We start from the raw sequence: 19,363 nt of genomic DNA, 5'->3' as shown, positions 1-19,363 counted from the left end.
CTGTTTGGGTGTCTTTGTTCACCGTTTCTTCTATATCTTGGTCAACAGGGATTCGGCCAAAGGGATTGGTGGAGCCCAGTTGGACTGAGAAGCCTCCTTCCATGAATTCTGTGTACACATCTGGGTGTGTGATGGGCAGCTCAGACATCTGGGCGTAGTAGTAGGGGAGGTAGCGTGCATAATTCATCCTGTCATAAGCAAAGCACCATGGGATCATTGCTCGAATGCTAGCCAAGTGTAGCATCCAGTCTCCCTCTCTGGATGCTCGGATGAGCCCCAACAAGACTTCAACCATGTCCAAATAGGACATCCAGAAGTTCGAGAGGCTGCCGTTTCCACCTCTAAGGAACTCACGGTAGACTTCAAATAGATCCATGATGTGTGTACAAGAGCTGTTCTCGAGGACCTCCTTCAAAGCATGTTGTGAGACTTCTTTCCCAAGGCTGTCAATGGTCTTCAGTGTCTCATTCAGGTGAACCATGTCATTCCTGTGAGTTTCTTCCAACCAGGACAGGAAACCATTCAAGGTCAGTCGCATGAGAGCCTCATACAGGTCGCACTGCCCTGTTGTACTTGCGGCCATCCATAACACCAGCAATTGAGCCTTCTGCAATCATGCCAGACTCAATGCAGAGGTCTTTGAGTCCAGCATCTTGGAAACGCTTTCCTATTATTGCCAGCAGTGTGCAGATGGTGTGGAATACCCCAAGCCTAACGATGATATCATGGAACTTGTCATGGTGTTTCCATGTGATCTCGACAGCCTTCGCATACAGGGCTTGGTCAAAGACACAGACAATCTTCCTCAGGCCTAAGCACTGCATGATGCTCAGTGACTGGTTAAGCACCTCGTTGACAGTAGACATTTGTGTCGCTGGAGCATTGATGGTAGGCAGATAGCCTATATTGTCGGGGATGACCGTCATCTCTCCTCGAGTCAGGATGTTGAAGCCTGTCCAGCTGCTGACTGACTGTTCTTCTTGTTGTGACATGCGTGCTAGGACCCAAAGAAGGTTTTTCTCTCTGGCAAGCTTAGTATTGGCTGCAGTATCGGCATCTGACTTTTTGCTTTGTGGTGGCCCTACCCGTTGTCCAGCATTGTAAGTTGGTAACATTGGTGGGGGTCCATCAATGCTCCTCTTCTTTGTTTTGGGAACAGTGGGCATGGGTTGGACAGGAAGTGGGTTGACTGGCTTTGCTTGCACAGCAATCCCATTGACTCTGTGAGATGTTCCCTCACCACTGACAGTTTCTTCAAGACGGTCGATATTGTCCCAGGCTAAAGTTGTGAATATGCCAGGATGGATGTTAGCTGGAAGGGCAATGCCACTCCCTGATGATGAGAGTTTCTGGAGACACAGGGCAGTGTTGATCTCTTCCATCTGTGAATAGGACACACTGTGACCAAGTCGGTTGAGGATGTTTATCAACTCTACATTTCCTGTCAACGATTTGACACTGAATGGCAGAACAATGTGCTTGGAAGGCTTGGTATTTCCACATGTCACTGCATATACTATGTCATGGCCAAATGACTGCAGAAGGCACTGCACTCTCTGGGATGCATGATCAGGATCATTTGAGCCTGTGAGTAGAGAGTACAGGAAGATAATGAGCGACTCTGGAATGGTAGGACATTCTGCTTCTGGTTTGACTTCAGGCGGCCAGGTTTGAGGAACATCTTGACTTTTAATGTCTGCCTTCAATTTGATGGCTGCTTTGGCTATAACATCTTGTGCACTGACACTTTTCAGGGTCTGCAGCTCCCTTTTGAGAGACTGATTTTCTTTGGCAAGTTCCCTCATGGACAAGTTATCGGGATAGAGGAGGAATTTTCCTTTCTCATCAGGGAATATCTGCAAGGCTCCAGCAAACTCACTCTCCAGGTTTCGCCTTATGTGCTTCTTGGTTGATTCCTTGACTTGGGCAATGCCTTGGGAGTTCATTGAAGCTACCAGTCTAGAAGAGAGATCAGTCATTGTCATCACTTGAGGATTGCCAAAAAGCTCCATCCTGATGAAGAGGAACAGCTCATTGTATGCCTTATTCACAGCAGCTTCATACTGGGCTGCAGCATCATCATCTTCATTGCTGGCAACCTCTCCTTTGGAAACCTCTTCTTTGGTGTAAAGTCTATAGCATGACCTGTGGTAGTGCCCTTCAGCTGCTACAAGGTCTCTACTCACAATGGCAAGGATTCTGCTGTCCCTTTTCTTTGTGGCTGCACTCCTGATCTTTGCATCAGCTCGCAGTTCTCGACACTGCACCAGTACTTCTCTCGTATTCTGTCTCTTGGAATATTTGCTGTTTTTCTGACAAAATATGCACTCTGCATCATAAGTCCTAGATGTACTTGGAGCATGTCGAGCTACTCTCTTAGATTGTTTCTCTTCAGCAGAGACACAACTTTTCTTTTCTTTTGCAAGGAGGCCATCAAGAATTTGCTTCATAGTGAAGATACTGCGACACTTTCTGTGGTAGTAGATTGCTGGAATCTGTCCCTCAGGAATGTCTTTTGCCAGTTTCAAAACTGGTGCATGATTTCGTATCTGAGCTGCCCTGAGCAGAGTTCTCCATGAGTCGACAGTTTGTAGTGAAACCAGCTTATCTGTATCATCAGAACAGTGGATAATGCACTCCACCCGTGGGCGCTTTGGTATTGGGTAAAAACTTGCTTGTTCACCAGTGGCCATATTCAGTCAGTTTTCACCTGCCACATACAAACAAATACATGTAACTTAGGTGTATGAACACTACTAAAACAAAGTTTACTTTGCTTCACCAGCGTCATATTACCATTATTTATCTTACATAGCCACAAATAGATACATTACCTAGTTGCTATGCAACAGCTGTATTTTGTCCACATGAGGCCGCTAAAATCAACACAAGATGAAAGTTCCTCGTAGCCACTTTAACTAATCATATTAACATATACATTAAAAGAACATGCTAACATTATGGGAAATTAGCTTACAATCTTCTCCAGAGTGAGACAAGAAGATAGATACCAGTTTCCTCTATATGTGTTTAGTAGAAAGCTATCTGGCTGCACGTTAGCCTAGCTTAGCACAATGAATGGAAGTACACAGTACTGGTTATCCTTGGTTGTTGGCCAACTAAGAACTGTCCCAGAGTTTAAGCTAGGCTAATCAGTACCAGGGGTGTTGAAATGCTATATTTGTAAAAATCTGGGCAAATACACAATCGTGAGAGGCACAGAAACAGGTTTCCTGAAAGAAAAATGAAATGGCTGCTCATTTGGAAAGGTTATCATGTATTATTTTACTTCTGTTAGTGTACCAAATAAAATGGCACCAGTGAAGTTGTGTCACCTTGGGTGATATCGATATCTGGTCTGACCCATGGACTAACTGGCTTTGGTCTAGTTAGTTTCTTAGTAATAATGCCCTTCTAATTTAAGGTTCACAATCACCTCACACAATGAAATAGTATGGGTATATTATACATTTCCTGAATCTTTACAGTCCTGTGAGTATTCCAGTTTTTGTGTTTTGTGTCCCTGATATGCCTAGATGCCACAGGGCTAAAAGAAAGTATATAGTTTAGGCGAACATTGCAGAAAGATGTGTGTTATTGACGGGTTGAAGAGCTCAAGTGACCTCTATATTTGTGAGAAATATCCACAACAGGGCTTGAATGAAAGCTAAGAAGGTCCCCTTTAAAATGATACCAAAGACAATATTATAGAACATTGAAAAATGTCCTGACCATGAGGCTAAACCAGGATATGCACCAGCGTCTAAAATGCAATTTACTTTAGGGGGTGGTTAACTTCATGAGCTGATAACTGTGATACAGCTGCCACTCAGGAATGGTTATCATACCAAAATATCATCTACAGACATGGATCCTTTCAAAAATTATAAGTAAGTTTTGCCACCTTGAGTATACCGAAATAGGAAATTTTGGGCTCTGGCCCATGGACTAGATGGTGCGTACGGAAGACGGGGCTGTCTTCAGACGGAACCGTAGGCACCTGCAATCTGTGCCTGCCCCTGCAACTGTTGCAACCCAACCAGCCAGAGACAGCAATGACTTGCAGCAGGAACAACTCGGCCTACCGGTCGCCACCTCATCGGGCACTCCCACGGAGCCGGACGTGCCAGCAAGGCCCTCTGGGTTCACCATCACCTCCAGTGGCAGAGTTGTAAAACCCCCAAAGCGGTATGATGTTTAGATACTGAGTGAGCAATGGGGCAGAATAATCCCCACACTCAGTCGAAGGACTGGGCAGTCTACCCCATCCTTCAGGTTAATTTTTGAATTTTGAAGTGCATGTCTTCATTGTTAGCTGGTTATGCTGTTAATTAGCAAATTGCTAATATGGTATTGCTGTTGCTATGTTTTATAATCTAGCAATGTTATTGTTTCCATTGGAACATACATGTTCTTTAAAAGGAGGGAGATGTGATGAGAACTACAGTGCCCAGCATGCTGTGTACGTAAGAGGAGGGGCACGCAACTATATGTTTTAGCGCGGTTCTGTACTGGGGGATTCTGGGGATTGTCCGGGTCGGGGACTGGAAGCAGATGGCTGAGTAAAGCACGTTATTAATCGCGACTCCCTTGCCTGTCGTTTATGCACATGACAAAGCCAGAGATATTTCTATGAGTTTGGCTGCAGTTTCCTCAAAGGCACAAACTCACTTCGGTGTTTACCCTGCACCACTACACTAGCCTGCTATTTTCCCCTCTCTAATAACATCTCCGTCAGCAATCACAACCACAGAGAGGATCCCTCAGAGTCATCACTGAATCCTTCTTCCTTTTTAAGAAGGGATGAAGGTTAGCGGTTAGGAGCTGTGGTGTTCCCTGCATAGTTTGATGGAAAGCCACTGTGGGCTCTGTGGTCACCAGTCAATGCAGAGCTGATAGCATTTCTATCAATCCTACCCAGTGGAGTTTCTGTCACTAACTCTTTGCTTGGCCTGGCTGGAATAACATGCCGTTAAATTGAGTCACAGCCCCTGCTACGACTGGTAATTGTGTACGTTTGTTACCCAAAGTGTTTTTTTCCTGTGTCAATTAGATCCTATTAAGGTCACCTAGCAACCAACTGACAATGGATGGCACTTGCTGATATCTACATGGGCATCCAACGCCACTGAGCTGTAGATCTGCTTCAGCATTGGCCACTCTAGTGCCAGCCAATGTGCCTCAGCACTTGGCTACATTAGTTCCTCAACTGGGATCTCACAGCAAATCGACTGAAAACAACCTAATAGCCCTTTGGTTGGATGTTAGGCAGGAGAGTTACAGGAACAATTGCCAAGAAACCCAAGGCTACAAATACACAAATCAGATGGTCCAAATCATCCAGATAACAACTGCGCAATTCCTGATTGGTTCTTCTCAGTGACCAAGAACTTAATCAGGTCATTCTTTTGGTGTGTGTTTCTGCAGAGCTTAAACATGAGATCCTGGTTTGGAGGCAAACGGCCCAGCGCATCAACCCTGCCAGCCGGGAGGAGACAGCTGTAAAATGCCTCCTAATGCAAAAAGTCCTCAATCTAGAGAGTCTGCTCCGCAAAATGATGAAAACATTTCAAAGGTAAAAACAAGAAAAGGTTAAATAAGTAGGGGAATTGTTGCATTCAGTACATACAAATACATATGCAACAAAGAAACTGCATAACAGCAGGTTGTGAGCTAAAATATTTCTTCTGTCTAGATGGACAGGAATGCTGATGAGTGGTCAGTAAAATGTTTGTCAGTTTTCATTTAAATCAATGTAAATGAATAACGTGATGGCCTGGCGGCCTGTCCAGGGTGTCTCCCCACCTGCCGCCCAGTGACTGCTGGGAAAGGCTCCAGCATCCCCGCAACCCTGAGAGCAGGAGAAGCGGTTTGGATAATGGATGGATGTAACATTACTGTGCCGTCTTACGCAGACATTTTTATGAATAGGTTGAATTTCGAGTATGTTCATAAATTCAACTCCACTTTTATATAGAGTGAAACAACTTGGAGAATGAATACTATCCCCACTTTTTACCAGACAACTTTTTTCTTTTTTGCCACTTCTTTGATGTCTCATTTCAAATCTTCATCTTTATCTATCTTGCTGATCATATCAGCACACATGGCTCACATAAGATCTGCATTTAATGGCAAGCAAGTCAAAGTATGTAATTGGTACTCATTATATTTTAGGAGACAATGCCATCAATAAATGAAAAAACATAAATGAAGTTGAAACAGCAATTTACCAGAGCATCTGACTACAGTGTCTTTACTGTTGCATGTAAGTCATTTGTGGTGCTATCGCCTTCTTTTAACTTTTAAGCAATGTGATATTAAAGTCCTTTATACTTTATTTGGCAGGCAAATTTCTCAGGAGGATAAAAACTGGGAGCAAAACATTCAAGAATTGCAAAAAAAGGTAACTGTATTGGCAGCGGTTTTCCATCCCTCACCTTTTATTTATCTATCCCTTACTCCCTTCTGTGTGCCCCACAGTGCAGAGTACAGAATTAATGTGAAATACAGAATGAATAACTTGTATGATGTTATTTTCTTTTATTCACCGTCAGTAAAAAAAAAGATAATATTTTATTCTTCCCCAGCACCGAATAACTGACAAAGTCCTCCTGGTCAAGTGCGTGTCAGTCCTGGGCATAGTGATCTTCATGTTCTTTCTCAACTCTTTTGTTCCCAGCATTCATCTTGAGCTCGGTAAGCACTGCAGTACCTCATTAGGAACAGGAAACCCTTAACAACTAAGAATCATTGCATTGTTTTCATAGGCCCCACAGGATAGTTATGTTCCGTTGTGTAATTGTCAAACATAGCTTCCTCCCCTTGCGTATGGAATGAACAAAAATAATGGGTCGATCGGCAAATGCAACCCCTCAAATTACATGGCTACTGTGCTGCATTTAGCCCTGTCAAATCTTTTTTTATGTGCCAGTGACAAATCTGTGTTTGATGAGAAATCAACTGGTAAGCATAAAATAGCTGCTTTTTCACAGTGAACAACTTTATGTAGGTATAATAGTTTGTATGTTTAAAAAGCTGGTGCATTTCTGAAACTAAAGCTTTACTTGTATTTCAGTCATACCAATCATAAAAAGTTTTCCTCCTCTTATGTGATAATAGAGCGATCAGCTATTGAAAAAGACATTTTGTACTTCAGCACTTCTCACTGATTTGCAATTAAAGCATGTGCTAGCTAATATAAATAATTATTTCCCTCAGGGATGGATTGTTTTTTAATATCTGTATGGCTTGCCTTGTTTTGGTTGGTCAGAGAATGTAGACATTTGGCCTTGGGTGAGGGTTACATCTTGTTTGTCTGTCTGGTGTTCCTCCCTGTGATGTCTCTGATGTGCGTGTCTGGATGGCGGCTGACCTTAACAGTATTGCATTAACACTGACACTTACCTCAAATGAAGATGGCTGTCTTCATACACATCCTCATGCTTCTTCCCCAGCTGCAGAGTTGGCTCAGTTACCAAACATGCTCAGTTAATTACAGGTGCTGCTCAGTATATTTCTTTGTGACATTTATTAAATGGGAGTGACCCACAGCATCATGTTTTCCATCCTTGTGGGGAAATAGGGGTCTGTCCAAACATAGCCCTTATTAATGCATGCGTCAGGTAATAGTCAGGGTTGACCATCATGCAAGGCCCAATCTATTCATTCACAAAGGTATAGTTTAGAAATTGAGCATCACTGGTCTTGATGCATGCTCAATAATCCAGGAAGGAAATCCCAGAAAGTTAAATCAGCTCATCTGTACACAATTTAGCGGGAGAAACGTCGCATCGCAAAACTCATCTAAGTGACTTTGTCAGTCTTAGCTGACTGCAGGTATCCCCACTATTATAAACAATATCATAATTACCATAACTGGCACAGTTGCATCACAACCAAAACCAGCAATTGGTTTCATATGCAAATTGCTGTGATCATTCGTTAGAATTGCAATGGCCACATGTACTATTCACAGAGGATTGGGGAGAGGTTGCAATGCCATCCTACAATGCTGTGATTGCAGCTATTCTCCAATCCTCTGTTAATAGTACACACGCCCATTTTAACTCTAATTAATGGTCACGGCAATTTGCATATGACACTGATCACTGGTTTCAGTCATTATGCAACTGTGCTATTTATAAGGTTGGGGATACCTGCAGCAGCTGAGACTGACAAGGTCACTTAGATGAGTGATGAAAAGTTTCTCCCACTAAATGTTGTATCCAGATGGACTGATTGAACTTTCTGGGATTTCCTTACTTGGATTATTTTGCATGCATCAAGACATTTTGATTCATTTTGGCGAGGATTGCCTTAAACTTGTGCCTGAGTACGAGCGAACGGCACTTAAGATGGCAGACTATAGGAACCACCTGAGATTCAGCCTCAGGTGTAGACAGAGCAGGATGACACGCAAGAGCCTGCAAATGGAACCTTCTGTCAAGGGCCACTGAGCTAGCAAGAGCCTTTAGAAGGCACTAAGCCAGCTGTTGAACGAATGGGTGAGACAAACTAATTTGACGATTGATGCTTTGAAAGCCAAAGAGGAGCAGATTCAACAGAGTCTTACATAGCGTCTAGATGAGACCACTTTCCAACATGTGATGAGTTCATGTAGAAGGCTCATCTTGCACAACATGAAAAGTAAAAAACCAGGCACCAAAAGAAGTTCGACCTACATGCTGCACGCCAGAGACATCGGTAGACAATGGATGGTGCCTCAACGGCAGGCAGAGAGATAAACGCCAGACACATGCTGGTGATGTGGACAAGTGAGTGAAAAATCTGTCTAATAGACCAATGTTTCCCAACCCAGTCCTTAAGGAACCCCTATCCTGCAGATTTTCTTTGCAACCCTGAATAGGTACCTGTTTGTAGTTATTCAACCAATCAGCAATGAATTATGTCAGATGTTGCACACCTTGCATAATTAAAGTGCTGTGAGATGACTGGTTGAGTAAGTACAAGTAGGGCTACCTATGTAGGGTTACAATGAAAATCTGCAGGATAGGGGTTCCTTGAGGACTGGGTTGGGAAACGCTGCAATAGACAACTCACCCAGGCAGAGAAAGACATTTTTGCTGAGGGGCTGGATTTTGCTGTCACACTGAGGCAAGTCCCGCTAGTGGAACTGATCACAGCCAGGGGATCAGCAATCCGTAACAACATCACAGACCCGGAAACAGAGCAACTGTGGACGACAGTTTCAGCTTGCAACATGAAGCTGCCAACATCCAACATCAGCAGAGACGAGAGGAATGCAGTCACGACTCTGTAAGGACAATAATATCATCATCCTTCCGGCAAACAAAGGCAGATGCACTATTGTATTAAACCAGACTGTCATGAGAAATGTATGATGCTACTCAGTGACATAAATACTTATGAGCCCCTGAAACGAGATTCAGGCACCAAGCTGACAATGTCCCCACCAACACAGCGGAAAGGGAAGGGGAGAAATCCCACATTAAACAGGCCCTGGTTAAGTGTGGTTAACCTAACTGGGCATTTGTCAAAGCCAGGAAGCTACCCAAACAGTGCACCAGCCAATCCAAGAGAGGAAAAGGACAACAGCTGCTTATGTGTAAACGAGTGGTGATTCCTTATGTGGTGGGAGTGTCTGAACAGTTGAGACACATTTTCCAAACACTGCATCTTGGTTGCTTTCAAACCCCAAAACACACTGCACCAGAAATGGGTCTATTCCACAGATCGGGTCCCCTGGCACAAACAGAGCAATATAGTGTACGCTGTTAAGTGCTGGGAGGATTACCATGAATCGTACATCAGGGAAACCAAACAGACTTTGGTGAAAAGGATGACACAACACAGAGGAGCTACCTCGTCAGGTTAGGATGCTGTGGTCTACACCCATCTACAGGCCAATGGCCACTCTTTCAAGGATGAGGATGTGCACATCCGTGATAGGTAGGAATGCTGGTTTGAATGGGGAGTCAAAGAGGCCATCTGCCATCTGTGTGGAGAGGGAATGACCATCCCTCAAGGGGGGCGGGGGGTGTTACTAAGAATACATATGTCACCATCTTACAATGTTGTGATTGCAGCTATTCCCCAATCATCTGTGACTAGTACACGTGGTCATTGTAACTCTAATGAATGGTCATGGCAATTTGCATATGAAACCAATCGCTGGTTTGGTTGTGATGCAACTGTGCCGGTTTCGGTCATTATGCAATTGTGCTGTTTATAAGGCTGGGGATACCTGCAGTCAGCTGGGACTGACGAAATCACTTAGATGAGTGATGAAACGTTTCTCCCACTAAACGTTGTGTCCAGATGAACTGATTCAACCTTCTGGGATGAGAATCATTAGACTTTCATTAGCTTTACATGGTGAGATTTAATTTTGCTCTTGATTATTGCCTGGTTATTTAATCACTTAGATGTGTATGTGGCTTTGATTATGTAAATTACACTTGTGTTTGATACAGGTTGCTTGTCGACTTTGAGAGATCCTGTGAGATACAGGATTCTTTTTTATTGGAATACAATACTTTTCCTGTTTTGATATGACACCTGTATTAGCTGTTTTAACATTACTGAAATCAGGTGTCAGTATTTAGCGCACAATTATGTGTCCACAAATCCATTGTTTTGTTTATTATCAACGGAACTTTAAGCACTCAATATTATCAAAGATAAAAGTCTTACCTTGGTCTTATGAAAGAATCTTGTTTACATTTGCAAATCGAGACTTCAATTGTCTTGAGGATCACAGGGACAACATGAATTTTGATATCAGGTGGATTTCCCTTTTAAAATGTTTTGAACTTTCAGTCAAAGCTAGACAGCCCAAAGCTGCATAAAACAATCACAGCAAAACTGCTTTCCCTCTCTTGCTATCGGTTAGAGCGGATTGTCTTCTTCTCTAACCTTAACCGTACAATTGCAGTCTAAGAAAACACGACGCACCGTAAGAGCACGTCAGTCTTTATCTTTAGGCCTTGGCCATGTGTCGAGTGCTTCTCTTCCTTGTATTAAAACAACTTGAGGACAACTGGATGTGCTTGAGATAAGATAAACAACTGTAATTGAACATTGGTCACTGCAGACCTTTTGTATCAGAACACTTGTGTATGATAAATGAACCTATCATAACTTGCTCAGACGTCACTAAAACCCCCTTTTTTAATTGGAGAGCTCTTTAAGTTTGCTTTCTGTCCCCCCTGCTCAGGAGGCAGCCTCAGGGAATATCTGCATGGAGGTAGTAATCAAAAGTTTCTTCCCGGCTTTTCTATTCACTTATCTGAATGAACAGTAGAACTTCACTTTGTTGTTCTCCTTACTTGAATTAATCTTTTACTGTTTACCCTGCAGTAGAAAGTGGTTGATTAAGTCAACCATGACTTTTTTGTTCAGGTCAAAAGGATGACTGAATGACAAAAATAGATACTTTAATACTTATTGAATAGTAAGTAGGTAGAAGACAATCTTAAAACCAGAGCGCTACACTGCCCTGCTGAAGTGTTCCTAAGCACACCGCTGAATCCCTACCAGCTTCTTGAAGGGAGTCAAGCAAAAAGGAAATCTCACTGAGGGAATCAATACAGTTTCACACTATTACTTTACAATTAAATATTACTCAAAACTTTGCTGAAGCTTTAAGTACATACGGTATGTACACCAAAATAAATCAAGGCGCTATTAAAGCATTAAACCTTATCCTACCACTCAGCAGATGCTTCTTTGATTTTAGTATATACATCAAGAGAAATTTCCATTTTTCATAATTATTTTTGACAGCCCCCCTTCCCTTTCTATTTCAGTGAATTAAGTGGATGAATGATTTACTCCCAATTTAACAGATCACTAATATACATGACAAGGAAATTTGAGGGATATACAGCTGCACCTCCAATGGTGCCCCCACTGATGGCTTGCCTATTGTAACATTTATGTAACATGTAATAAGTGTTTGATAAAACCGGACTCAATTAAGACCATCATCAAAATGGGGGAATACAGGGAATTGAGAAATCCCCCATGTTCATGTCTGTTCACAAACTGCACGATCCTCACATCTCTTTCTCCCTCTCCTATCTCTTCTGTTTCTCTCTCTCTTCATCTCACAACTTTGCCTCTATTAACATTTTTTCCTCTTCTTCCTTCATCATTTTCTGTCATTTTTGAAAATATTTCCCTAAAGGCCATAGCCAGGACATTTACTAATGCTCATGTGTTAAATAATATTTCTCCAAGTGGACGCACACTCCATCCCTCAAAAACACACTGTAATTTCAAGTGCTGGTAGGCTAGTAAATGTGTTAAAATGACAGTGAATGCTAGATCAAACTGACAAAGTCCGACCAAATACCATTTTTCAACCAGACTTTTGAGTCCAGTAGTATACTTGTGAGGACATGAATAGAACACATTGATAACGCTTTAATTGAGTCTATCAGTCAATACAAGTCATCAATACACGTCTATTTCCCATATTTTTTTTTATGTGCATCATGTTAAAAAAAAAGATGCAGCAACCTTAGCTGGACTACAAGGGCACAAGCTCTTTTTATTCAAACTGTCACAGCCCAGATACTATTGCATGTGTGTTAAATTGAATCTCACGTTTATTTACCGCCATTCTCTTGGCTTCTCACTTACTGCATTTGTAGTGTGAACACCTGTTATAAGTCATGTTTTTTGAGTTGCCGGATGGCTGGGCAACCACTGCAGAAATAGTGAGGGAGACAGCTAGGAAGGTACTTGGTGTGTTATCTGGACAGAGGAAGGAATACAAGGAGACTTGGTGGTGGAATGAGGGAGTACAGGAAAGTATACAAAGGAAGAGGTTGGCAAAGAAGTGGGATAGTCAGAGAGATGAAGAAAGTAGACAGGAGTACAAGGAGATGTGGTATAATGTAAAGAGAGGTGACGAAGGCAAAGGAAAAGGCGTATGGTGAGTTGTATGAGAGGTTAGACACTAAGGAAGGAGAAAAGGACTTGTACCGATTGGCTAGACAGAGGGAGCGAGCTGGGAAGGATGTGCAGTAGGTTAGGGTGATGGAGGATAGAGACTGTTTTTCTGCTATGGAAATGGATTTCAAAGCGTTTCTTTAGCACGGTGGCCCAGTGGTTAGCACTGTTGCCTCGCAGCAAGAAGGTCCTTGGTTCATACCCCAGGCCGTTCCAGGTCCTTTCTGTGTGGAGTTTACATGTTCTCCCCATGTCTGTGTGGGATTCCTCCAGGTGTTCCAGTTTCCTCCCACCATAAAAAGACATGCATAGGTTAATACTCCTGTCTGTGCCCCTGACCAAGGCATGGCAAGAAGAACTGGAGTTGGTTCCCAGGTGCTGCACGCAGCTGCCCACTGCTCCTAGCTCCAGTGTGTGTTGGGATGGGTTAAATGCATAGGATAAATTTCCCCATGGGGATTAATAAAGTACATCTTATATCTTATCTTCTTGTTCTCTTTTCCAGGTTGGATTGCTATCCTGGGGGCATTGTGGCTACTGGTTCTGGCTGACATTCAGGACTTTGAGATTATCTTACATCGAGTGGAGTGGGCCACACTACTGTTCTTTGCTGGCCTCTTTGTGTTAATGGAGGTATTTAATTCTCAGTCAGGCCCTTACCAATATATTAAATGAATTTGAGTTGTTACTGGCACATTTTCAAAGATGTCTATTAACTCTAGAGTCCTTCTGTATGACCCAAAAACAAAACTTTTAAAACCCAAGATCAGTGAAGTTATTACCAAGCCTTGCCCCAGCAAGTACCTTCACAATATTCATAGATAAAAGAAAACAGCATAACACTCCTTCGATGCAGTGAAATATATTGGGCACTCTTAGAATTGCAGTCTGTGTGCTCAGGCTATGTAAATTAATGATCAACTATCTACTTATTCATGAACCTCCAAGTGGAAGGATGAAAGGAAACAGATGATGGCAGAGGAACTACTGTTTTGCAAAGCATTTACTGTTTTTAAATCTTTGTTTTGTGAGGTTTACTCAGAAACATAACCCTCAACCCCAGGGGCTAGCTTTGGTCTGGCCATACTAACTTTTTTTTCAATGAATAAAACCACCACACAATGGAGAAAAGAGGATGCAGTAATTATTGTATTCTCTCTGAAACGGACAGTAATAAGCTTTAGTATTTTATTGTATTTTATTTACCAAGTCTTTTGGAGATGATTTTTCATATTGATTGTCTTCTCTCTCATTTTTATAGGCTTTAGCCCAGTTGCAGCTTATTGACTATATTGGAGAACAGACAGCACTGCTTATAAAAGTGAGTTTTCCCTTTTCTTTCTCAATCTAAACAGTCATCTGATCAGCTAATTGAACACAGGTGATATGGTATCACATTTCATTCTTGGTCCATTGGTTTGCAAACCTCTGAATTTAATCATTTGTGTAAGTGTGATCTCTGCCAGAGGTTGATGGGTGCTGTCCACACCTGCATGATCCATGCCATGTGTGCATGCAGGCGAGGCATCTCCTAGAGGAGAATTACACCCGTGATAGACACGTCAGCTCGTGTTTGGTCCATGGATCTCTGTATCTTCAATAATTACACTTGACAGGTGGTTTGCCATTCTGGCGTCTAACCTGTTCTGTCCTAAAATATGTAAAGTTGGAATAGCAAGCTGGGTAGGACCAACCTCCCTTTTGCTGATAGAGCTGGAAGACAGGGAAAATTATTAAAGAGGTCTGTCTTTATCTTCTCTTGCAATGTCATGCTCTCGTAACATGCCCAGGCATAAAGAATGCCAGAAAATAAAGACGTTTTCAACAACAGTGGTCTTTGCATGTGGGGGAATTGGTCACACTCTGTGTGGCAGACTCTGATAGATGAGAGGCCACCTCCTGCAGTCATGTCATAAATTGAAACAGCTTCACCCTCTCAGCCTCTTTTCTCTGATGAGAAGGTCTGGTCCAGGGCATTGACTTAATCGGCCCGTTTGATTTTAAGCTGTGACCGGGTGAGGGGGTACTATGCATACTGTATGTGCTCATCTGCTGAGGGTTGAGTGGTAGTGAAAGCAACATTTATGTGCCACTCTTATTATTGCCACTGTCAGGCAGTGCCAGAAGACCAGCGCTTGGCCATAGCTATTATCCTGGTGATGTGGATCTCCGCCCTGGCTTCCTCTCTCATCGACAACATTCCCTTCACTGCTACCATGGTAAGAAACTACAGATATCTGCCATAACAAGTTGGTCAAAATCATATTAGTACTTTTCCAGGATATTTTGAAGAACCTGTAAGATAAAACAAACCTATACACATACAAACAAACACAACAAAAAGTAGAGCCGTAGGCATCCATTCCAGGGTTCATGCTGTAATATGGGGACTGGAAAACTGCAAGAATGTGAAGGCTGAATGATTGTGAAGGACTGTGTAACAGCTGAAGTATGTATGATGTAACTGTAGATGGGATGCCGCTAGTAAGTAATGACAAAGGAATAAAACAGTCTGAGTCGAGCAGTTCATGTGTGCACTGGAGTCCTTCAATACTAATAATAATGCTTGGACACACACAAACAAAGTGAGTCATCACAAAAATAAGTGAAAGGATTCACACATAGGGTGATCCCTATTTGCCATTATGAATGAAATTTATGACACATTCTTGCCTCACAATAAAGTTTATAAGGTAAATAAAACCAAGTTTTGTGATAAGTTGCTCTACCTAAAATTATAATGCTGCCATCAGGCCTTTCATAGTGATATTTGTTGGGTTTAAGATGACTAATTGTTGAATTTTTCTTTGATACATGCCCTTTGTATTGTGCGAAATTACAAGCCTCTATCATGTGCCACTTCATGACAAATTGATGAAAAAAAATATATGGGCTTTTGACATATAGAGACATTCTCTATTGGGCTGAAATACTTTAACAAAAAGACTTGGACCTTTTTAATTAAAGTAACCACCAAGTTTCATGATTACTGGACAAATATTCCATGAGTTATGCCCAATTTCATGATTTTGCAATTAGGGGCACCCCTATGGACCGATTTGAGTGAACATCACTAACTATAATCTTAGTCCTTGCATTAATCCAGGGATTGAGGTTTTGTGATATTTAGGAAAGTTTTTGATGAGTCATGACCATTTCTGTGCTAGGCCACGGCCATTGTTAATTTTGTTGGATAATAGCTGCATGTGATTTATCTGACCAGGCTGGTTTATACTTACTAAGCATAAACGTAAACTGATTTTAGGAAAGTAAATGTTGGAAGCTTGTACAATGATATCTCAGGGAAAATTAGAGTAAAACCAATAATAAAACAAATCAGCTCAAAAGCAGTACGGTTTCAGCCCCTTTGTAGCTTGAACACCCAAAAATCATATTTGGACTGAAGTTTCAATACATGTCTTATGTCTGGGGTTGAGTAAACCAATAGAAAAACAATAAGACGCCACCCAATGACTGCTGAGATAGGCTCCAGCATCCCCGCGACCCTGAGAGCAGAATAAGTGGTTTGGATAATGGATGGCTGGATGGAAGTTTTCAGCGAACTAAAACTGCCTATTTTCACATTGTGCTAAGATAACTGAAAAATATGCTGACTCATTTACAATGGATGTACTCGTCAACACTTCCTTGAACAGAAACTGTTGATTAGGTTCTGACAATAGTAGGTACTGATATGGTCCACATATCGATACACGTTCTATATCCAAAGGAGTGAATCAAGTGCAACTGGACTTGGTATATATCCGTGAAGACGTTTTGCCTCTCATCCAAGAGGCTTCCTCAGTTCGTGCCTTTCTGATTAGACCAAGCTAGTCTGATGGGCTGGTGATGAGACACATTCTATATCCCACAGCGGATTTGCTTTGTGTGTAGCAAAATTCGTGTGAGATGTCTGCAGAATTCAAAGAAATTTTTTTTTTGATTTTTTTTCACCCCTTTTTCTCCTCAATTGTATCTGGCCAATTACCCCAGTCTTCCAAGCTGCCCTGGTTGCTGCTCCACCCCCTCTGCAGATCCGGGGAGGGCTGCAGACTACCACATGCCTCCTCTGATACATGTGGAGTCGCCAGCCACTTCTTTTCACCTGACAGTGAGGAGTTTCACCAGGAGGATGTAGTGTGTGGGAGAATCATGCCATTCCCCCCAGTTCCCCATCCCCCCCGAACAGGCGCCCCGACCAACCAGAAGAGGGGCTAGTGCAGCGACTAGGACACATGCCACACACAGCTTCCCACCTGCAGACACGGCCAATATTGTCTGTAGAGATGCCCAATCAAGCTGGAGGTAACATGGGGATTCGAATCAGCAATCCCCGTGTTGATAGACAACGGAAGATTGCTACGCTACCCAGATGCCAGGAAATTTCGCAACACCAAAGGACATGGAAATGGAAGCGGAGCAGGCTAAGCTAGCTGCTAGCCCATGCAGACTGGCAATTGTGATAATATTGGGGGCGGTCTGGCGGCGGCCTTGCCTAGCCTTGACTGTGTTTTTAGTGTTGTCGTGTGGAGTGCAGGGAGGTGTGTTGACGGTGTCTGGCTGGGAGAGCTAGCATTGGATCGGCTGAGGGAGCTTGGTCTGCTGCGTCCTGTGGGCCCAAGGCCCTCGGCCCTGACCAGAGTGGCGCCTGAAGAGGAAACACCGAGGGCAGTCTGACAGGATGCGGAAGCAGGGCAGGCTAAGCTAACTGCTAGCCCATGCAGACCGGCAGTTCCGACAGTCATTCTGGCTGGCGTTCGTTCTCCTGGACAGTGATTTTTGTTGTTGTTGATGTTTAGTTTAGACATATGTGTTTGTTTGGATTAATGTGTTCTTGTAGTTTTTGGATATGTGTTTTTGTCTTTGTGTTGCACTGCTGTGGGCTGGGAGAAATGACAGTGTTTCTGATTCTGATGACTGTAATCTGTAACCCTGGTCACTATTTAGCAATAGGTTACAGTAGTAAACTAGCTTAATAGGTTATCAATGATGTGAATGCGGACAAATCTCAGAAGAAACTAGTACGGCAAGCGCCCGAGGGTTTGAATATCAATCAAGAGAATCGCACACCAAAATGAATTTGTATGAACACTTATATTATTACACAAAAGTGGCAGTTTAAACATAGACAAAAACAATTTACCCAAAATAACAACTAAAATAATAAGGTGCGCACAAAAGAAAACCCTTTTTTTCCTTGAGCTCAGTCTTTCAGTCATTGGGCCCAATTCAATATGTGTCTGTGTCTGTCCTACCACACGATGAGTGAGGAAGGGGATCCGTTTCACAAGTTATTACACTCACCGCTGAGCGGACTAAATCCCACCGTAATCCTGCTGGTCCAGCACAGTCGAATTTCAGCGTCTTTTGCGGAGCTAACAAAAGGTTTAAACAAGCTGCTCACTCACTGGTAAAAACGACAAGATGTCCGTGCGCTGTAGAGAGCCTCTGCTGATTGGCTACCTTGCACCAAAGTAGACCACCTGATTGGCTCACTTCAGTGTCAATCACAGAAAACAGTCGAGGAAAATCCTGATACCTTTCACAATAAAATGTCAGGATTATCTCATAACTTTTTAAAATGTAAAACTACACCTCCACTACACGAAACACTACTATAAATCTGCTCAAAAAGAAATTGACTTCCCAAAAAGAAACGTGGCAGAGGAGAGATTCCTTCAAAAGAAATAAAATATCAGAGGAGTGTTCACTAGGCCTGGGTTACAGGTTGTTTAAAAAAGAGCCCTAATTTACTCTATTAGGCTGAAGAATAGAGGATGCTACATTTATTCAAGTAATTTCTTCCCTTCCTCTGAAACACATAGCACAGTCATTATGATCAATTTTAACCAGATCCTGTAATCATCAACGCTGGTCATTCAGGGCTGTTTGATGGATTATTATTTTCACCTCCTTACACAGTAACACAGCTTGTACTTTGTCAAATTCAGAAAGGGCGAGAGATGCTGGAGTGCTCTGTGTTATACTGTACTGCATACATGCTGGGATAGGACGTGGCTCTTCATCTACTTCATGTCATCTTTTCACAGTTGGGGCCCTCAATTAATATATTATGATCATTATGTTGTGGAGATTCTGCATATAAAGCAAAATCGTATTTCAAAACCACCATATCTAAACCAGTTTATATCATAACTTTCAATTCAAGTTTTTGTCTCTGTATTTACAGATACCTGTTCTTATCAACCTGAGTCAGGATGGAGACGTGAACCTGCCAGTAAAACCACTCATCTTTGCTTTAGCCATGGGAGCTTGCCTTGGGGGTAAGTAACAGCTCTCATTCAACCTATTGTTGTATCCTCAAATAGGGGCCCTGCTATCTGAGAAAAGGGAGTCCAAAAAAAAAGAAGAAGAATATCTGTTTTGATTGATTTTGAACCAAAGGCTTGACTTCAGTGGC

General features: G+C 42.5%; 1 protein-coding gene across 2 annotated transcripts in view; it reads left to right on the top strand.

Moving 5' to 3' along the window:
• Window positions 1-19,363, top strand: part of oca2 (oculocutaneous albinism II) — a 93,609-nt gene that overhangs the window by 50,773 nt on the left and 23,473 nt on the right. For both annotated transcript variants that reach the window (XM_056277728.1, XM_056277727.1), the window contains exons 15-21: window positions 5,428-5,575; window positions 6,349-6,406; window positions 6,591-6,699; window positions 13,448-13,575; window positions 14,204-14,263; window positions 15,057-15,161; window positions 19,133-19,226. In XM_056277728.1, the coding sequence (XP_056133703.1) occupies window positions 5,428-5,575; window positions 6,349-6,406; window positions 6,591-6,699; window positions 13,448-13,575; window positions 14,204-14,263; window positions 15,057-15,161; window positions 19,133-19,226 (702 nt within the window). The remainder of the gene's footprint in view (window positions 1-5,427; window positions 5,576-6,348; window positions 6,407-6,590; window positions 6,700-13,447; window positions 13,576-14,203; window positions 14,264-15,056; window positions 15,162-19,132; window positions 19,227-19,363) is intronic.

The sequence above is a fragment of the Lampris incognitus genome, chromosome 3 (genome assembly GCF_029633865.1).
Source record: "Lampris incognitus isolate fLamInc1 chromosome 3, fLamInc1.hap2, whole genome shotgun sequence".
NCBI lineage: Eukaryota > Metazoa > Chordata > Actinopteri > Lampriformes > Lampridae > Lampris > Lampris incognitus.
Note: the sequence above shows the minus strand (reverse complement) of the source record. Positions and strands in the feature narration are given on the sequence as shown.